The sequence below is a fragment of the Columba livia genome, chromosome 11 (assembly GCF_036013475.1).
Source record: "Columba livia isolate bColLiv1 breed racing homer chromosome 11, bColLiv1.pat.W.v2, whole genome shotgun sequence".
NCBI classification, from domain to species: Eukaryota; Metazoa; Chordata; class Aves; order Columbiformes; family Columbidae; genus Columba; species Columba livia.
The window spans coordinates 9,928,033-9,946,270 of NC_088612.1; the positions used below are offsets into that span (position 1 = coordinate 9,928,033).

The window sequence follows — 18,238 nt, forward strand, 5'->3', positions numbered from 1 at the left end:
TCGATACCTGCATGCTAGCGCTTCTTTAAATTATTACCAGATTTGATCAATTGTTAAAACAGGTTGAGAAGTAACTGAATAGAGAAGCAACACATAGTTATTTTGTGAATTAAAATGTTGACCTTCCTGTTTTTTCACTATCTGCTTTTTTCTGCATTAAATGAAAAGTGGTTCATTTAAACTGACAAAAGGGTTTAAAGCAAACCCGCATTTAAGAGTGATTTATGAGGTATATATCATAAACATGAAATAACAACCTTCCCTCCAAAGACAAGCTGCTCTCTCTCATGCTTCTGGACTGTACTTTATATCAAATCCCTTCTATGTAAGGGGACTTTAATACATCACTGGAGACCTTTGTCAAAGTTATAACAGAACTTAGCTCTCCCAAAAGAACAGAAAGTTTTATGCCATGGTTAGAAGAGATCCCTGTGCTTTCATAACAGGGCTTGATTCTGTCTTAAACATTGATATTTTATCTCACCAAGAAAAAATTAAACATTTTTCCCAGCCGTAGACTTTGGCTTAGCAAACATGCAAAATATGTGACCAGATCTTAGCAAATTAGTTAAACTACTATTGTAGTTAATATAACTATATCCATTTACTGCAGCTGAGGGTATGATGTATATTGTCATGTGGAAACAACTTTACTGTATATCTTACAAGGTCACAGAGAGACAGGGCAATGGAAGAAGCCTTATCTCAGGTGTTTTCTACCTCCATTCTTAGCTACAGGAGATGGTACAGCTCCCTGTAGTCATCTCTGGTCTAATCATTTCCCCTCTGCCATGAGCTCTTCATATATGGTCAGAGGTCAGCGGGAATCACAGATACTGCCAAAACACACAACAGCCCTCCAGCACCCACACATCAGCCCTCCAACAACCCTTCATCCCCACAAATAAATCAAGAAGTCTATTTGTGGGGATCTAGGCCAAACCAGAAGGCACTGCAAAAATGATGCATTAAAAGAGACCACTTTCTCTCCCCACCTGCCTCATCTGTAAATAAATTCTTACTTATTTGTATTAATACCTACAAAAAAACCTCTCTATGAGTCCATTCTCTCTCCAGAAAGGCTAGTCCAGGACCTTTGACAAGAGTTGTCAAACTTCTTCTTTAAGATCAGAACACTGTGATAGCAGATTAGTACCCCAGATGCAGCCCAGTGTCTAGAGACAAGAACCAAAGAAGGGCTTCACATCACTGGTGTGAAGCTATTTCCCATGTTCCTAATGACGCCATGCTTCAGAGAAAATGAAACCCAACCTTTCCTTCCTTCCCCCTCACGCATATGCACCTGGAAACCTTTTAATAGGTTTTCTGTTTGCCTCACAGGGGCTCATGTTCATGCCTGAGCAGAAATGTGCATTCTGACTTGAACTCTTTCTCCTGGTGGATGACAGGTGATAAAAATAATACATATACACATATCATATGACTAACAATAGCACCTGGCCCACGGTGATGGGATCAGCCCTTTGCTGCTGGAGAATTTAAACAAAAGAATTAAAACATCAGTCCTGAATCCACAGACCTGGGATTTTATTTTTTTTTAACCCATTAGGAGGCACTTTCAGATTCAAGCCTTCAAGATCCAGCCATGCACAACCCTAAGTGCTCTCCCACGCCCAACTACAGCCAGATTAATCCTCTTATGCAGATTATTCTAAGAGAAATTTGGCTCCCACAAAGTTCTCCTGTAGCTCTAAAAATAATTTGGAGTGCTGTACGACATGTTGTGCCACTTAGACTAAAGGAGTTGTTTTAGAGATTTTAACAACCACTTATCAAACCAGACTTTTAGGATCTGTTCAGCTCAGTTTCCCTCCCCCATGGCTAGAGTCTGCAAGGAAAGTACCAGATTTCTGGGTGAAACACAAGCAAAATACATACCCTGTGCTCTCTATCCCCTCAGTAGCACTGACACTTCTGAATAAGTTCATTTTGCTTTCTTAAAATGTTTTCTTCCTCCCCCTACAAACACTCACACAAGTCATTACATCACCATTGAATCAATTGTTTGAATTCTTATGACATGATCAATAAACAACATTAAAAACTCAGCATCTAATGCTTTGTATTGTATTTGAAGCCCAATTTGAAGCCCGGGTACTGCTGAATTACAAAATTTTGAGAAGAAAATTTCTTTAGAAGTCATTCTTTTCTGTTCAGAAAACACAAGAATAGCAAAGGACTGGAAAACACCCAAGCATGGCAATTCTGTAGCTTTGAAAAAATACTTGTTTTATATTGTGTTTACACAAACATACACTTTTTTGTCTATGTTGTTCCACAATACAGGACATGTATGTTAAATGTCTAGCACGTGAACAATTCCTAAGTATTTACAACCTCCATTCTTTCCTGCCAAGTTTTAGCCTGGGTGAGCCAAATCATAAGCCAGTGAAAAAAACTCTCTAGTACAAATCTGAGTCCTTCACTCTGCCAATGTTGGTGCCATAGCAAAGAGGCCTTTTCCCAGGAGAGACTCTGAAAGCGTGCCCCTAGATCATCATTTTCACACAATTTCATTAGGAATGGACCTTTTGTGTGACAGAGAGGATTAATTTTTTTGTTTCTAAACTCCTTGCACACAAAAGTTAATCCAAACCAGACAGGAGTCAATTAGGTCATTAAGGTGCTAAGCCTATTAACAGCCATGACTTACATTTCTTTCCCGCAACAATGAAAAGCATTCAGGAGTCTGCCTTTAAGTGGCAAAACCCATGAGCAATTCCATTATTTTATGACACGGCTACTTGAAGCGGTGGCTGTTTGCACTGTGCAGCAGCCGGGTGCTTTGCTCCCTTTTTTGCACAGCCAGCCTGCGGTCAAAGAACCAGCATCCAAAGAATATGAATTCTGTTCCCAGCTGTTTTGCAAACCCTTGTGTGATGCTGGGGCAGGGAATCGCACAGTCCCAGATTTTCCTCACCTAGATGCTGCGGTAAGGACTAACACCATCCTGGTATCATACAAGAGTCAGAGAAGCTCACACTCTCCCCAAATCCAGCCCTAGATCAGCCCCTTAATCAGCACCAGGTAGGGAAAAAAAAAATCCAGTCACAGCACAAGATCCATTGCCTTAAAGAAATTTTACATCAGACTATCAATCTCCCTCTGCCTCAGAACTCAGACACACGCTCAGGCCATGTGGCCTGGCCACCAGCTCATGTGTGCTCTTAGCCCAACAAATAGGAAGAACTTCAACAATTTTGCTTGCAGTAGGGAATTCTAGTTCCTCAGGCTGCCTATGGATTAGAAACCAGCAGATATGGGACAGGAGTTGGACCCAATGATCCTTGTGGGTCCCTTTCAACTCAGGACATCCTATGATTCTATGTAATTAATTTTGCTGACAAACAGAGTTAAGCGCAATCATTATGTTATTACATCATGTCAGACCAAGGGTCACCCCAGCCCATGCCATGAGGTCTCCCAAGCTCAGGACCTGCCTCTCAGTCACCTCTGGGCCAACGTGAAGAGGACAAAGCTTGCAGGTAGGGTCCCAGCAACTCTGGGATTTCTTCACATTCCCTTTTGGACAAAACAGAGAACAACATCATGTGGTGGGTCCCCAGAAGCCTTCAGGAAACAGTGGGTGCTACTGGGAACAAATGTTTTCATGTCCCCTTTTAGTGTCTTATTTTCACAGTTCTGATACCTTGGTGCTCACTCACTCTTTCTATTTTTTATCCCGTATATTTACCCAGTGCCTCCCCTGTCTCCTTTCCCTCTTCTCAGGGAGGAAATTTCAGTTCTGCTAGGGACCCGCAGCACCCTGGCCCTAGGCTGGAGGTCAAAAGGTTCAGTGGCAGAAGGAGGAGGCAAATTTCCCGGGCTGATTTTAGTTCAGTTCAGTTTTCAACTAATGGCCGTCTTATTTTACAGTGTAAGAATTTTATAATGCATTTTCTATTAATACAGTGCTGCAGCACCTACATACTTGGCTGGGAAATCAGAGTGGTTCTGAATTCTGGTGATTCCTCTAAAAAGAGACATAGGGGATCTGTAACTCTAACCAGAACCAAGACTTTATATTCAGACAATCAAAAAGAAGACTGGCTTAGTCTGAACCCAGGAGAATGACAAACCTGCTGAACTACTAAGATTTCAACTCCACGCCTGACCAAATAAAGTTCCTGCCCACAGGATTTACCAAAAAGCAGTGCCAGCTAGGAGGCAATCCTATGAGCAAGCACAGGTCATCTCTGCTGGTGAACAGGCTTGGTGAAACACAAAACCCAAGAGATACAGGCAAACTAAATTCATGGTTGCCTGTTTCAGTCAGTTCCTTCAGACCTTCCACCACTGTTCCCAACAAGGAAAAATTTAGTGCCTCTGGCTGCTGCCATGTCCCTTTGTGTCCAAAACCAGCTCTTGTTCCTGAGCACTGTTCCTGTACCAGTGGGTCTCACTCCTGTACCAATTAAACCTGCCAGTCCTGTTTCCCATTTTGTCCCTTTGAGAATGCAGTAGAAGATGGCACAGATGTCCTGACCCACTGCAGCCCAGTCGTAGAAGGCAGAGGCTGGAATATTGGAGAGGTAATGAGGCAGGAGAGGAATAAAAGAAACAGAATATATAGGCACATATTGAAACCTAAAGAGATTTCACAGAGTTCGTAAAAAATACCCTCTAAGCAACCCACCCAGACAGATTTCCGGAAAGTATAAAATTCAATTGCTCCAAAGAAGCCAAAAACTGGATCAGTTTATACTAGCTGACAATCTGACTGTTTGGCTTTAAAAATGGGAGAAGACAGGATACAATCAGTGAATAGAGTTAGCTATTTTCTCTTGAAAAATTAAAGGAAATAATAACATCAACAGCTGGTTTATTATTAACACCAAACAAAGGAAACCCACCCAAATTAAAAGGGTGCAAAACAGCTGCAACTTTTCAGGGTTTCAGCTGCTAAGCATTAGAACACCAGCAGCTCACAGGCACACACTTTTAAGCACAGAACTATGGTAAAGCACTGACCTTCTGTGGTGCCTTGACTGGAAGAAGGTGAAGAACAGGAGAGTCTGAAGTGACGCTTTCCGCATTCTGAAATGCAAGGATCACCACTCTACCCACGCTACTTGGCACAACTCCAGTGGAAAGATGAGGCAAAAGAACACCCCTCACCACGGACTTTAATTTCAGAACTTGGGACTTTGCTAAAAACGTTGTGAATACCTTCCTGAGCAGTGGTCATCTTGCATGGTTAAAGCACAAGTTTACTCTGATCCATCATAAAGTTTATCTTCTCACCAACTGAATGCTATAGCATATGTCCTTACAACTTTTACATTTGTGATGTGACTCCTTCTGCCTGCAGTAGCAACAGGATTCATTAACTCATACCATTTCTCACTAGCTCCAGCTGCCTGAACACTTGAATTACAAAATACAGACATATGTGGCAGAACAACAGTTAAAAACATAATTGCATACTCATGGCTGTTCTCTTGAGCCACTTCATGCTCACCTGCTACAACCTTGCAGTGCTCATCAGGAACGCGTGACTTCACGGGATGACTTGATTTTGTGGATCGCCTGCGCCTGATGAAGTGTTCTTTTCCACTAAAGGAGGTTTCTGATGTGTTCACTGGTTGTATTAGCATTTGCTCTGATCCAATCTGGATATAGCCAACCTGTCCGCAAAAGAGAACACAGAACCTCATCAGACAGTTTGGTCTCCTAACCTTGTCTACCACAGTCTGAACCAAGATTATTTCATTGCAGTTGTTATTTACAAGGCAGGGAAATGAAAAGTTATTATGATTGTGTTCGGCCTGCATAATACAGACTAAAGAACTTCATCTACTTTCTATATCACTGGGCACTATTTAAAAACATCATCATGCAAGATGCTGTACATGCTCAAAAAAAGATGTAGGGTTCTTGTCAACACCTTTCCTTCCCATTCTGCCTCCAGCTGGCACACCACTCTAGCTGGAAACACAAATATCTATGTCCTGTGAGATGCTCAGCTCACGTGAGGACAAATAAATCCTATTAACAGGAATCCTTACATAAGCACCTTTCTAATCGCCAGCTAGAATTGCACTGCTAATAAATGGCATTTACCATCTCAGCAGAGCGAAGAGGTAAGGTTGGCTGCAAAGGGGAGACCGCCTGCAAATGTCACTCTTAGAGACAACACTGGGTGTAATGAAGTGATGTCCTAATTATGACTTGCAGAGCCACCCACACTTTTTTGTATGGGAACCAAATACCTGTTCTTGACTACAAGAAGGGCCACACAGCAAGCACTGCTGCCCCTGCAAGTCAGGGGTTCGGTTTCAGGGGTCAAACCAGGAACAGACTGTTGTACCTTCCCAGTTACAAGATCTTCCACCATCCCTGGAATAAGTGACATAATGAAGGCAAAGACCATGTCTAAACAGCAGCAGACTCCATAGGCTACAGGTCAGAGCACTAAACCTCTGCCTTCCTTGCACCAAGTCCAGACCTTACACCAGGGCTGGCAAGAACGTCTTTGGAAGGCAGCTTCTACCCCAGGAGACCCCTCCTCCACTTGCAACCCCGAGTTTGTAAGGTTCTTTTGTGCCTTTTCCACTCTTTTTCTGGCATAAAAAGGACAGAGTGAAAGCAAAGAGATCACCTTAAAACTTTACAAAGCCTCTGGGTTTAGTAATAAATGCTGAGGTTATAACACATTGGAGAAAGTGAATATGTACACCGCGGGTTTCCTACTTACTTTTCATTATACTAATCCAAAGATTATTTGTATTGCAATTAAAACTCTCGAAATACAGCTCTTTGCCCTCTACCCTCTTGAGAGAAATTTCTAGGCCAGAGCCAACCTCTCCTGCTTGCAACAGAAGGTTTCATCTGGCCTGCCAGGAGGCCTTGCATTTTGCATACAGTACAACTTATAGGTAGAAAAGCTTACAAAGGGGTCCTGCTAGGCCACATGCCTATAACACCCATCCTATACATACAAAGAGACACCAGACTTTTTTTTGCCTCCCCACTGCATTCTGTGCCAGCCAGGCAACCATCCAAATAAATGCTCTGCACGTACATGCGAATATTATATATTCAACAGCTGACTGTACTAATATGATTTATAATATACATTACATACATACTGTATATTGTACATTTCCACACCGCCCTGCCAAATTCAGTCCTCACGTACACCCAGGAAATCCCTTTGGCCTAGTGTTTCCAGCAAGAGGAATTTTCTGCTAGCAGAAATGAGAGCTCTCCTCTTTTGACAGCAGTGCTAAGTGAAGAGCTCTCAGGGCAAACCAGGATCTCCCAAAAAGGGTCACTCATTTCAAAAGTGCACTTGGGAAAAAAAAAACACAAACATAATAAAAATCAGCGTCTCTGTTTGCCACAGCTGCAAAGCACGGTGGTAACAATTAGCCCCCTGCCTCAAAAGATACAGGAGATGGTCTTTCAAAAGAGACCTTGACCCAAGGGCAAGGTCACTTATTAAGTATAAAACGCCTTGACACCTCCCAGAAGGGCTCCCATTTACAAAGAAAAATTGACATTATTTCTTGGCCCTACAGAATGCACACCGGTTTACAAGACCCACTCTGCCCTGGAGTTTTCAAAGGGGCTGCCTCTTCATTTAAATTACAAGCTGAACTTGGTTTGTCAGAATTGTTTCAGAGGCAGCAAAAGCTCTGGTGACTTATTCTTCCAGCCTCCTTTACAATGCCCTCCACTACTTCCCCTCCTTGTTCCAATCCTCCAGCTGGGAGGCAGCCCCAGCCCCCTTTTTTTTAATATAGGTTTTAATTATTTAGAAGAAGAGTTGTAAATCTGGTGCCATGGTACTAAAAGCCACACCAGAGCTCCTGAAAGGCTGCCAACCATTTTTGTTGGTGCCAAAAATATGTAAGAAGAAGTCAGTTTCATCACCACCCGACATTATCCCAACTTTCTGGCATCAAGTGTGAAAATAATTTAAACCATTGGAAAGGACTTATGTTTCACATTTGCTTTGGAATTGTGAAACCTATGGAGGGAAAGAGCCATGTGTCTTCACCCTGGAATAGGTTAAGAAGCAATCTCAAGTTTAATCTGACAAGCCAAATAGAGTTTCGAGTAGGAAGCATTTGCAGGATCATGCCTGTAAAGTACTCCCAGGGAGTTAAAATTTTCCCCAAACTTGCCAGTTGGGTTCTAAAGAGTCCTCAAACCTGTTGGCCCAGATGAGATCTTTTGGACCCGGTAACTTGAATACTCTGGTCATTATTTTGCTTTTTCCATAAGAAATGCATTCCTCATGTTGCCTTCCTCAAATCCTCCAACTACCAAATATTATACTGCGCTAATCTCAGCATGAGATACCAGATAACAGAACGAGACAAATACTCATGGCTTTTCTTCTCTAGGCTGTGTGATGTTCAGAGAGTGCAGAAAGCTGGATTTTGAAGATAAAGAAGTAAAACAGAAGACCACATAACTGTCTGAGCTATTTTTCCTACATCTCTGGAAATCATTCCAGTTAAATAAGATGCTTTGGATCTCCCAATTCCTGTTTGCCTGGGGAGATGTGTATCAAAAGCTGGGATGCTCCCTCCCGTCCTTCACTGTGAGAGCCCATACGAGCAGGACCTGACCCAGTATCGCCCAGTGCCTGGGAAAGCAGCTGCTGCCCAGTCGCACCATCCCAGAGCACCCGAGACACAGGAGCCGTCAGGAGCCCCAAAATTAAGAAGGGTACAGAAGTTCATCATCATCTGTGTTATTAATTTAACCTGGATTTCACAGTTAGTAGGACAAGACCATGCAGCTGACAGGATCACGCAGCTCAGCTGACAGGAACCGCTGGGATTGATTTCAGCCTCAAAAAAGCAGGCAACCAAACCTACGAGTTGATTAAAATAAACAATAATCCACACTTTGCACTATGGCCCCACTCAGCACTGTGCTTAACAGTGGCTACACCTTTCATATTAAGGATATTTCATACCCTTAATTTAGAAGTCAGCTCCACATTGCTCACTAGTAAAAGAGGTTCTGTTCTCTAAACCACCAAAATATTCTCCAATGTTCTGATCCGGAGTTTTATAAATACATTGGTCGCTCAAGCAATCTACTCACTCTCTACTCTTGTACTACCAGTAGTTCACTCTTCTACTCATTATCTTCCTTACCACTGGAGCTTTTCCCAGGCTAACTGACAGCAGGGAAAGCAGGAAGGTCCTCACACCGTATCACTGAAATTACAACAGGACTGTTAGTGTTGGCACTCAAATAGTATTTGCAACCACACTGCCCCACTTCACGGGCTTCCCTGTTCTGTCTCTGTCCCCTGGTAGCTCTCGTGGTGCTACAACAGCTCGAGGGTTAACTCGGGACAGGAATCCAAACCTTCCATGTTCTCTGCACATGGTTCTGGACCTTCTCATACATCAATACTCTCCAGCAGTTAGACTGGTTTTGCAGCCCTTTTTATTTTCACAGCATCTTTGAACAAGATCTGTAAAATGCTGAATCTTTAACAGATTTTTCTTTCGCTCCTTAGTGTTCATTAGTTACATACATATGAACATGCTGAAAAGAGAACAGTTCTAAACATCTGACAAATTCCATCCCCTTCTCAATTTCTCAACTGCTACACTGTAAATCCTAGTTTAACCATTTCCTTAGAGTTAAAAGAAAGTTAATATTTAAAGTTAAGAACAAAAAAATACAACACAAATACAGTTTAATAAACTTCACTGGCTTTTAGCCCTGTCCTCAATAACCATGCTTCAGCTTTAGGTTAGTTGTTGTTTACAAGTGCAATTCAAGCAAATTTAAAACAAGAGCTTTAAATTAGGTCTCGCTCGAGAGTCACTTCAGCTTTACACACAGTCACAAGAGCAGATAATACCCAGGAATACCTGATAGCTCCTCTGTCCCAGACTCCAGGTCTGCTAAACAAGGAAACCACAACGTGCTCTCCCTTTTGTCCACAGTGGAAGGGGGGGAGGAATAAAAATCCCAGCATTGTAATTTTAAGAGGTTTAACTTTTCAGCTTATGGACCAGCTATGGATGAACGCCAGACAGCTCCTCTCCCAGACAAGAGAATTCAGCAGAGCTGAATGTGTTTCCTCAGGGGAAATTGTATCATGCTATGATCCTGGCTTGCCTGTGCTGCCCTGCTCCTCACAACAGCAGAGGCTCCTGCATCACCTGAAAGGCAGCACCACCCCGTTACACACCACCAGACAAGGACTGAGCTCACCGAGCTTCAGACTTCTGCTCCAAAGTCAATAAAGAACAGCAAACACCTCCAAAGTGACAATTCACCAACCTAAAGTACCTAAGAAACAGGACAAACTGTTCTGTTAAGTGCTCTTTGGAAATGCCAAATGTCCTTATCACTCACTCTCCCCTTGATAACCAGAGTCAGGCTTAAAGCCAACAGACTGTGGCTTCTTCTGTATTCTTCTTCCTCTGCTTCACAAGGATATAGACGATTTACCATTTCATCAGGAGTCCTTTGAGTTACTGCTCATTACCTGGAGCCTGCAGTCCAACCTATTCAGTTCTCTTTTCCCTGACTGGCCTTCCATATCACATCCAAAACCACACTGAGACATCCAGTTCCTGCATGGGCACTTAGACTCACTTGTAAACCCATGGGAGTTCAGAGACCCTAGAAGAAGCCATGCATCCAAACAGTACTTGTAACACTAGTACAACTTGGTACACCAGATGTACTGGTACAGACACTGCAGCCCAACGCACTGCACAGCAGTCCAGTACCTCAGCATCTGAAAGCGACCCTAGTGTGAAAAAACAGTAAAAAATAAATATATCAAATGAAGCCTTTGGGAATCCCACACTTGCAGATAGCTTGAGGCAGCACTCTGCAATGTACAGCTGGAGAATAAGTGTCTCCAAAAAGCAAAGGACCCTGCCTATCTCTCTTATCTTGGGTCGCACGACTGGTAAGCCCTGCTGAGACTCGCTGCAGTACAAATATGTGGTGTTGAAATGGCCTTCTCTACTATGCTCTCCAGGCTTCAATCAAAAAAGCTCCACAGAAGGTAACACTGATTTGCCAAACATTGCTAGAGAGGGTAAGGGTAGCACGCAGAGAGCAACAGTCAAAAACGTAACTGTGAAATTGCACCTGAAAGCAGCGGATGAGAAGTCCAGAGATGTATCGAGCAAACTGGAATCTCCTTGCTGGAGAGACCAAACATACATCCTCTAGGAACTGAGCTCAGAAGCAGAGACTTTAATCCACTGCACAACTCAACTCAAGGTAACATGCACCATGACCTTACACAGCTAGAACTTCCCAAAAGAAAGGCAATTCGCTGTACTGCCTGCTGTCGCTGGTCAGACGAGCTGCAGAACTTCACTCCTGCCGGCATCTCCCCAGCACCGGGAAAATGCAGTTCAGTCCTGTGTAAACAGTTGGACTCTGCCCATGCCACAACTGCATTCCCCAGACAGGACGCAGTCCTGCCAAGTTAAGGTGCTTTTCAGGAACACAGTACCTCTTGTCTACGCCACAGTTACCAGGTTGCCAAGATGAACAGGAGTGCTGAAGTCTCCTTGCATACAGTACTTTAACTACACAGATGAGACCTTAGGTACAGCAGTCCTAAGCATGCTATAGCCTAACACAGCTGCAATAGTACAGCCACCCTTCTTGAAAAGTTGCAAGCTGTACCGGGAAACTACAACACATCACATCCTGGTTAGCAGCAGCATCTGCAAGCAGTGTTTAAAAAGCAAAACACGACCCTTAGATGCCACACTGGCAATCTGATGTCATTACCAGGTAGCTCAGATTCATGTCACTGTGTCAGCAATTTTGTTTTTATTAGAACTCCACTTGCCCTGATCATTTTATATCACTTTTCATGTGATTTATGGCATGGTTGATGAATAAGATTACAACAACGTCTGAGCCAGCTGGAGATCAGGATACAGTATTATTACCCACTCTGCTTCTCAGCAACTAGCTTTTCTGAATGAGATGCCCTGACCACCTGATTCGAGTCCAACAGTGGAGTTGTCAGGAAATCTCCCATTGCAGCAGTAGCAATGCTTAGAAGGCAAATGCCAGGATCAACAGTCTGCGAGGTTTCCACCACCAAGGTCTTTCTTCTATCCCAACCTGCAGGCCCTGTCCATACCCCAACCTGTGCAGCCGCAAAGTTTCATTCTTTCTGCTGCAAAGAGGGCTTAAGGAAGCAAGGGGAAAATTCACAAACCACTGTAGTGATGGTCTTGTATTTCAAACTGCTGAACTAGGAGGCAAAAAATTTTGAGCTCTAGAGTCACCTGATCTCAGTTCCACTCGTAGCAGATTCAACACTTCCTAGATAATTTGAGAAAAATTCCTCTGATCCCAGAAAACATCTTACTACTAAATGGCACAGCTTTCACTGCAGGTATGCTCATTTAGTGTGGCCATTGCAAAAGGCTGCATAAACACTAAAAGCAGGCTAAAATCTGACATGTTTCATGTTTAAGAATAGACTTAAGCCAAAAGGTCCCTTTAGGTAGAATAAGGTATATCTACGTGGCAATGTGTTTCAATTTAATGAAACCATTTCAAAAGTTAATGACATTAACCTTCAGTTTAGGTTCACCCTTAAGATACTTGAGTTTTCTATTCTCTAGTTTTCAGTTCACAAGGGTGTTATAAACCTTAACTCACTTGTGTGTATCACACACCTGCTTTTAGCCCTTTTCCAGCTCCTGGTGATCACCTGAGTTTGGATCACCTGAACCACCTGAGTTTGGATTCTTCTCAGCAGGAAGGAGTATCCACAAATGAGCACCTTTGACAACGATCACATTTTGATCCCAAGCTCATCTACCTCAGTTATGTCAGCTAAGTAATTGCTTAGAATTCATGATACAAACAGATATTGCAATATTGTAGCTCATATTTGCAGAGTAATGAACAAAGACTAACTAGTCTTGTTCCATTTCCAACTTTTCTACTGGGAATATTGCCAATCTTTTTCACTCCCCCTCCTCCATCCCCTGATCTCAGGCAGTTAATACTGTGCCTACAACTACATTCCTCTTTTTAAAAAGGTTCCTTCTCTGCTTGTCTGTGCTTTTCAGCTCTGCTAGAACAGGTAGCTTTGGAAGCCCAGCACTTCATGAACAGGGTTAACAAAACGTGCCTGGTGACAAAAGAGCTGTTAGTGATTTAAAGCTTGAACTAGAGATATTAGTTTTAAACTCTGAGAAAGCCCTCAGTTGTATAGAGCTCAATTTACAGTGTCACTCAAATACTCAGCATCTCAGAGGCACTTTATTATTTTTTTTTTTAGCCCTGAGGCACAGCGCCCTCATATGGTTCAGGACCAAAGGCCCAAACCTCAAGTGCAGAACACACGAAGTACTTCTTACTGCAAAGTTTAAGACTGAATCTCCATCAACAGGTCCATACTGAGACGTTAAGCACACCTCCCTGGACCATGTACTAGGAATCTATACTTAACAACCCGGTGACTTTCTGAAGTACTTTTACACTAGCACCATTAATTACACACTAGTAATTGTCTTAAGTATCTAAGTCTTCACTACTGATAAACAAAAAGGCCACCCTACACAAGATCACCCCTTCTTATCAGGACACTCGGAGGAGAACCCAGTGAGAGAGAACCTGAAAACACTATAGCCTCAGGTAGAGAAATCCTAACAGTTGGGGTGGGAAAAGCAACCCTGAGCAGGATGGTTCCTCCCGACCATGCCAGAGTACCTGGTGTCTCTACACCACACCTCCCACAAAACACCCTCACACACCAGCACCGATTACACGAGCAGGTGGAAGGGGCTGGATGAAGAGCTGAGTGTGTTATCCCAGGCTGTGCTGCTGGCAAGGCGACCCAGTTCCCCATAGCGGGACCCAGAGTGCAAGGGGCACAGTGACAAGAGGAGCGTCCATCAGCCAGGATGCTCCTCTACAGCACCCCAGGCTACCCACGCTGCGGCTGAGGTTCTCGGCCTCCCAGACACGGGTGAAGCTGAGGCAGCTCCCACAGCAGAGAGCCCGAGAAGGCAGAAAACCCACAGTGGGACAGTGGCCATGCTCGCCAGGGCCGGGGGAGGTGAGGGGCCGGGCAGGAGGCGCACGGTACTGCGGTGAGGTGCGGGCCTGGCCCGACGAACGCTTCCCGCCCTCGCCGGGCGCGGGGTGGGGGCTCGGGCTGCCCCCGGGGCTGACAGGAAAAGCCTCTCCGGGACGGCGGAGGGGCTCCCCGCAGCCCGGAGGGGGGGCGGTCGGAAGGGCAGCCCGCGCTGAGGAGAGGTGGGTCGGGGGCAGTACCAGCCCGGCGCAGGTGCTGAGGGAGGCGAAGGAGTCGCTGCGGTTCAGCACGCGTCCCGTGTAGAAGCAGAGCCGCTCCTCCGGGGGCCGCCGGGGGCCGGCCGCCCGCCGCGCCTGCCCGGGCCGCTGCTCCACCACGAAGCCCCGGGCGAGGAAGCGCAGGTCGCGGTGGAGGTGCAGGTAGAGCTCGGCGCCGGCGGCGGGCAGGCGGAGCAGCAGGGCCCCCTCCTCCGCCGCCCGTTGCCGCGGCAGCGCCCGCCGGCGCCGGGGGCCGCCGCGATCCCGTCGCACGGCGGGCGGCAGCAGGTGGATCTTCTCCAGCGCCACTCGCTCCGGGATCACCACTTCCAGCTCCGCTCCGCCAGCTGCAGGCGAGAAGGAGAGAGGCTCAGGCGCTGATCCCGCGGCCCGACGGGGCGGCCCAGGGCTCCGTGCCCCGCCGGTGTCCCCCCCACCTCCCCGCGGGAGCACCCCGTACTGCCGGGGCGAGGACAGCCCTGCACTCGAGTCTCATGCACTGCAAAGTGTGAACAGGCTGCAGAGACAATGGAGCCAGCGGAGGAAAGCCATTTATTTCTCTCTCTCTCTATATATATACACACACATATATTAGAGACAAAAATGTGCAAGGAAGAGAGGAATAAAGCAAATGCTAAGGCTACTTGTATCATTAAAAAAGAAATATATAGCTCAGACACAAGCATCGCATTTCACCAACCCCAATAAAAATCTGCAGGGAGAAGGGGAAAAGCAGAGCAAGCCGAAGCCGCAGCCAAGGACAGTCAGCAGCTTTCCACATGAAACGTTACAGCAGCAGCAGCGAGAGGACAGGAAAAGAAAATACAAAAGCCTGGAGCAATTCATCCTGCAGACTGGGACCGCCGCCACGCAGGGGATCCGGTGCATGCCCTGCGGTCCGCGCCTGCCCGCTGCCGCCCGGGGCCGGCGCCCACCGCCCGCCCCACCGGCCCCGCGGGCCAGGGCGTCAGCGCCGCCGGGGAAGGGGATGCCGGCGCGGGGAGCCAAGGGAGGGTAGCGCTACCTGTGCCGGCGTCCAGTCCCCAAAGCAGCAGGCAGGGAAACACGAGAGGCAAGAGGCAGCCGTCAAACATTTTATGGCAGCGGCGGGGCCCAGCGCGGAGCGGAGGCGGCGGCGGCGGGAGCCCGGGCGGACTGAGCCCTCCCCGCCCTCGGAAAAAGTAATCGGCGCCGACAGCCCCGGCGTGGTGGGCGCCCGGCCACGCCCCTCCCCGCAGCCCCGCGCTCTCATTGGCGCGGGTGCCCCCTGGGCCACGCCCCGCGCTCCCCCATTGGCTGCGAGCTGAAGGCTCTGGGCGGAGGGGCGGGCTGAGTGGGGAGGGGGGTGCACGTGGGTGGGGGCGGCCGGCAGGGGGCGCCCTCTCCTGCCCCAGGACCCGCGGGTGCCGTGTCCCCCCTCCAGTGCTCCCAGTCCTGAAACTGGTCTGGTTCCCGTTGGGAACACCCTCGCAAGAGGCACGAAGAGGTTTCCTCTGTCACGTTTTCTGCATGTCCTTTCCTTCATTGTTAAAATAATTTAGACGCTGATATAGAAGTGCTCTCGAAAAATTCACCTGCTCTTTCATTTCTGCAGCCTGGTCCACCACCATCTGAAATATTGATCCCAGGACTCTAGGAAACCAGGAGAAAATGAGGCTGGCAATAAATGAGCACACAAATATTTTAGGTGATGATCTTACACACTCCTGGAAGAAAATAAGAAACACAATGCACAAAGCTCAGGTGATACAAGATTAATTTCTGGAGTAGTGGAGAAGAAGGGGTCACTAATTCAAAGCAAGGAGCTCGTGTTCTTCGAGGTGGTTAAGAGAACAGTTTGGGAGAGGAAGAAGAGGAGGAAACCACCTGCCAGCTCCCTTCATCACTCCATGTGGGGAACATTCACATCCTCACCCAGTTACATCAATTCCTGTTTTCGCTGAGACCCTGCAGCCACAAGAGTTCCTTTCTACCTGACGTTTGGGCCATGTCCTGCGTGTCCTCAGCTGCCCAGGGGCAGGAGAAGTCAACTTGGTCCAGGGGCTGCTGAAAGCACTACGCTGATTTCCAAGAGTGAAAAGATTTCCGCCGCGTTCGGTGGGCTTTGGATCGGGTCCTGTGCTCCTGGCATGGCCGAGTCACGGAAAGCGTTAAAGACCCAACATGTTAGCAGCTTTAAACTGCTGTGGCCCAGCAGAGAAGCCTCCTGGAGTTTAAACTTCTGCAAAAATATGCAACTTTGTTACTGAAATCGTAGAAGAATTCGAAGGAAGACCCATAAAAGAGTGCGAATGACTCTGGCAGATCTCTGTGCAGCAGTTACACAAGAACTGTCCAGAGTTGTACTGACAGTGGTAATGGCTCTGAGTCACGAGGGAAGGGAATTCGATTTGGATGCTCATCCCTGCGAGGGCAGGCAGCTGGGGTAGCGCTAAGAACAGGGCTGCGTGAATCTAGGAAAAGGACTGGTAAGTGAGAAGAGCAGGTTAATGCCGTTTTCTCTCTTTCAGATATTGGACAGTCAAGAAGAACCATGTTTTCTTTGAGATCTGCCCCTGTGATGAGTAGAGAGGCTGTTTGAGACCTGCAATCCTAAAGATGCTCTCCTGAGCGCCCAGGGACACGCGGCAGCACACAAGGGGCTGGCACAGCACCCCGGCAAGACATGCCCCGTGTGGGGCCTCTGCAGCACCATACGGCCACGGGTGCACACTGATGTCCCACCTCCTGCTGCTGTCTCAGGAAGCTCCTCGTCTCCCCAGCACGGTGGCACTTGGAGGACATCACCAGTGATAGCTGCAGGAGCGAAACTGAGGGCCTGCAACCAGCTCCCAGCAGACAAAAGCTGCGCAAAGCCAGGACCCATGGCCCAAATTTACTTTCTAAACGTGAGGTCAGGTGAGATTTAATAGCTCTGCATTTTCCTGTCTCTTTCAAGGCTCATTCTGCTCTGTAACAAGAAATTACCAAAGCAAATTACTGGCTCAGGACCCATTCCTGTGAGACAAAAGCTTGGTTTGGGGCTGCCTTGCTGTATGTCAGTAGTGTAATGTAACAAGGTTAAAACAAAACCTCAGAGACTGAATTTCTCTCCTGACCCGTTGTGAACCAACAATTTCGATTCCTTCTTTCAAGACCCAGGCCCCGGCTGGCACAGCAGCTCTGGGCAGCAGAGCCCGCAGCTCTTCCACCCGTGGCAATCCTCCCCTCCCGAGAACCAAGAGACAGTTTGATTTGTGAGCTGCCAAATCTGGCCTGAGCCCCGAATAGTCGTGTTTAAACCCAGACCACCAGCCGTCTTCATTTGCTACGGGACCGATGCTAGTGCCTCGTCTCTTCCCTCACATGGGTTTGATGAGGGGGCTTAGATTTGCTTGGGTTTTTAGAAGTTCCTTTCTCCCACCTTCCAAAATCCTCTGCCAAAATAATAACAACAATACAGAGAAAGAATAAATGTAATAGTGCAGGGGAAGAGGGTGACTAATAAAGAGGAGTCTGTAACTTACTGCATGGAAGGACTGGCTCAGCGGATGGGCTGGCGGCACAGACTGCATTGGGGTACAGCCGGTGCCCCCCGAGCATCACAGAGTTGCAGAGTGTCTAGGCAGGGGCCAAAGAGGCCGCAACGCCCCCCAACAGGGACAATATCACAGACAGGCCTTGGTGTTGGCCAGAAGCAAGTGCACAACCCCCACAGAGGTACCCCCACAATAAAATAGGAAACTGTCTTAGGCGCAGCGGTGATTTTATTGAATCCAAATGCCAAAGCTCCAGCAAGACACAGACTTGCTTTATTAATTTAACACCACAAGCCTTTCAGAAATGTCTTTAAATTGTTATTGATAAGGATAATGTGTGTGGCAGGAGGGGGCTGTGGTCCTGTGGTGGTGATTGCATTTTCTCCCCTGCCACCAGCCCGGGGCTGGGGGGGTTGGTG

The 18,238-nt window shown here is 46.8% G+C and overlaps 1 protein-coding gene across 13 annotated transcripts in view; it reads right to left on the reverse strand.

The window, feature by feature from the left end:
* Window positions 1–15,486, reverse strand: part of ADAMTS17 (ADAM metallopeptidase with thrombospondin type 1 motif 17) — a 191,601-nt gene extending 176,115 nt beyond the window's left edge. For all 13 annotated transcript variants that reach the window (XR_010475409.1, XR_010475408.1, XR_010475412.1 and 10 more), the window contains exons 1-3: window positions 15,326–15,486; window positions 14,284–14,648; window positions 5,483–5,648 (exon numbers count right to left, since the gene is read on the reverse strand). Coding sequence is in view for 4 of the 13 variants with exons in the window: in XM_065076676.1 (XP_064932748.1) it covers window positions 5,483–5,648; window positions 14,284–14,648; window positions 15,326–15,395 (601 nt within the window). In the remaining 9 variants the exon portion in view is untranslated. The remainder of the gene's footprint in view (window positions 1–5,482; window positions 5,649–14,283; window positions 14,649–15,325) is intronic.
* Window positions 15,487–18,238: the final 2,752 nt, after the last annotated feature.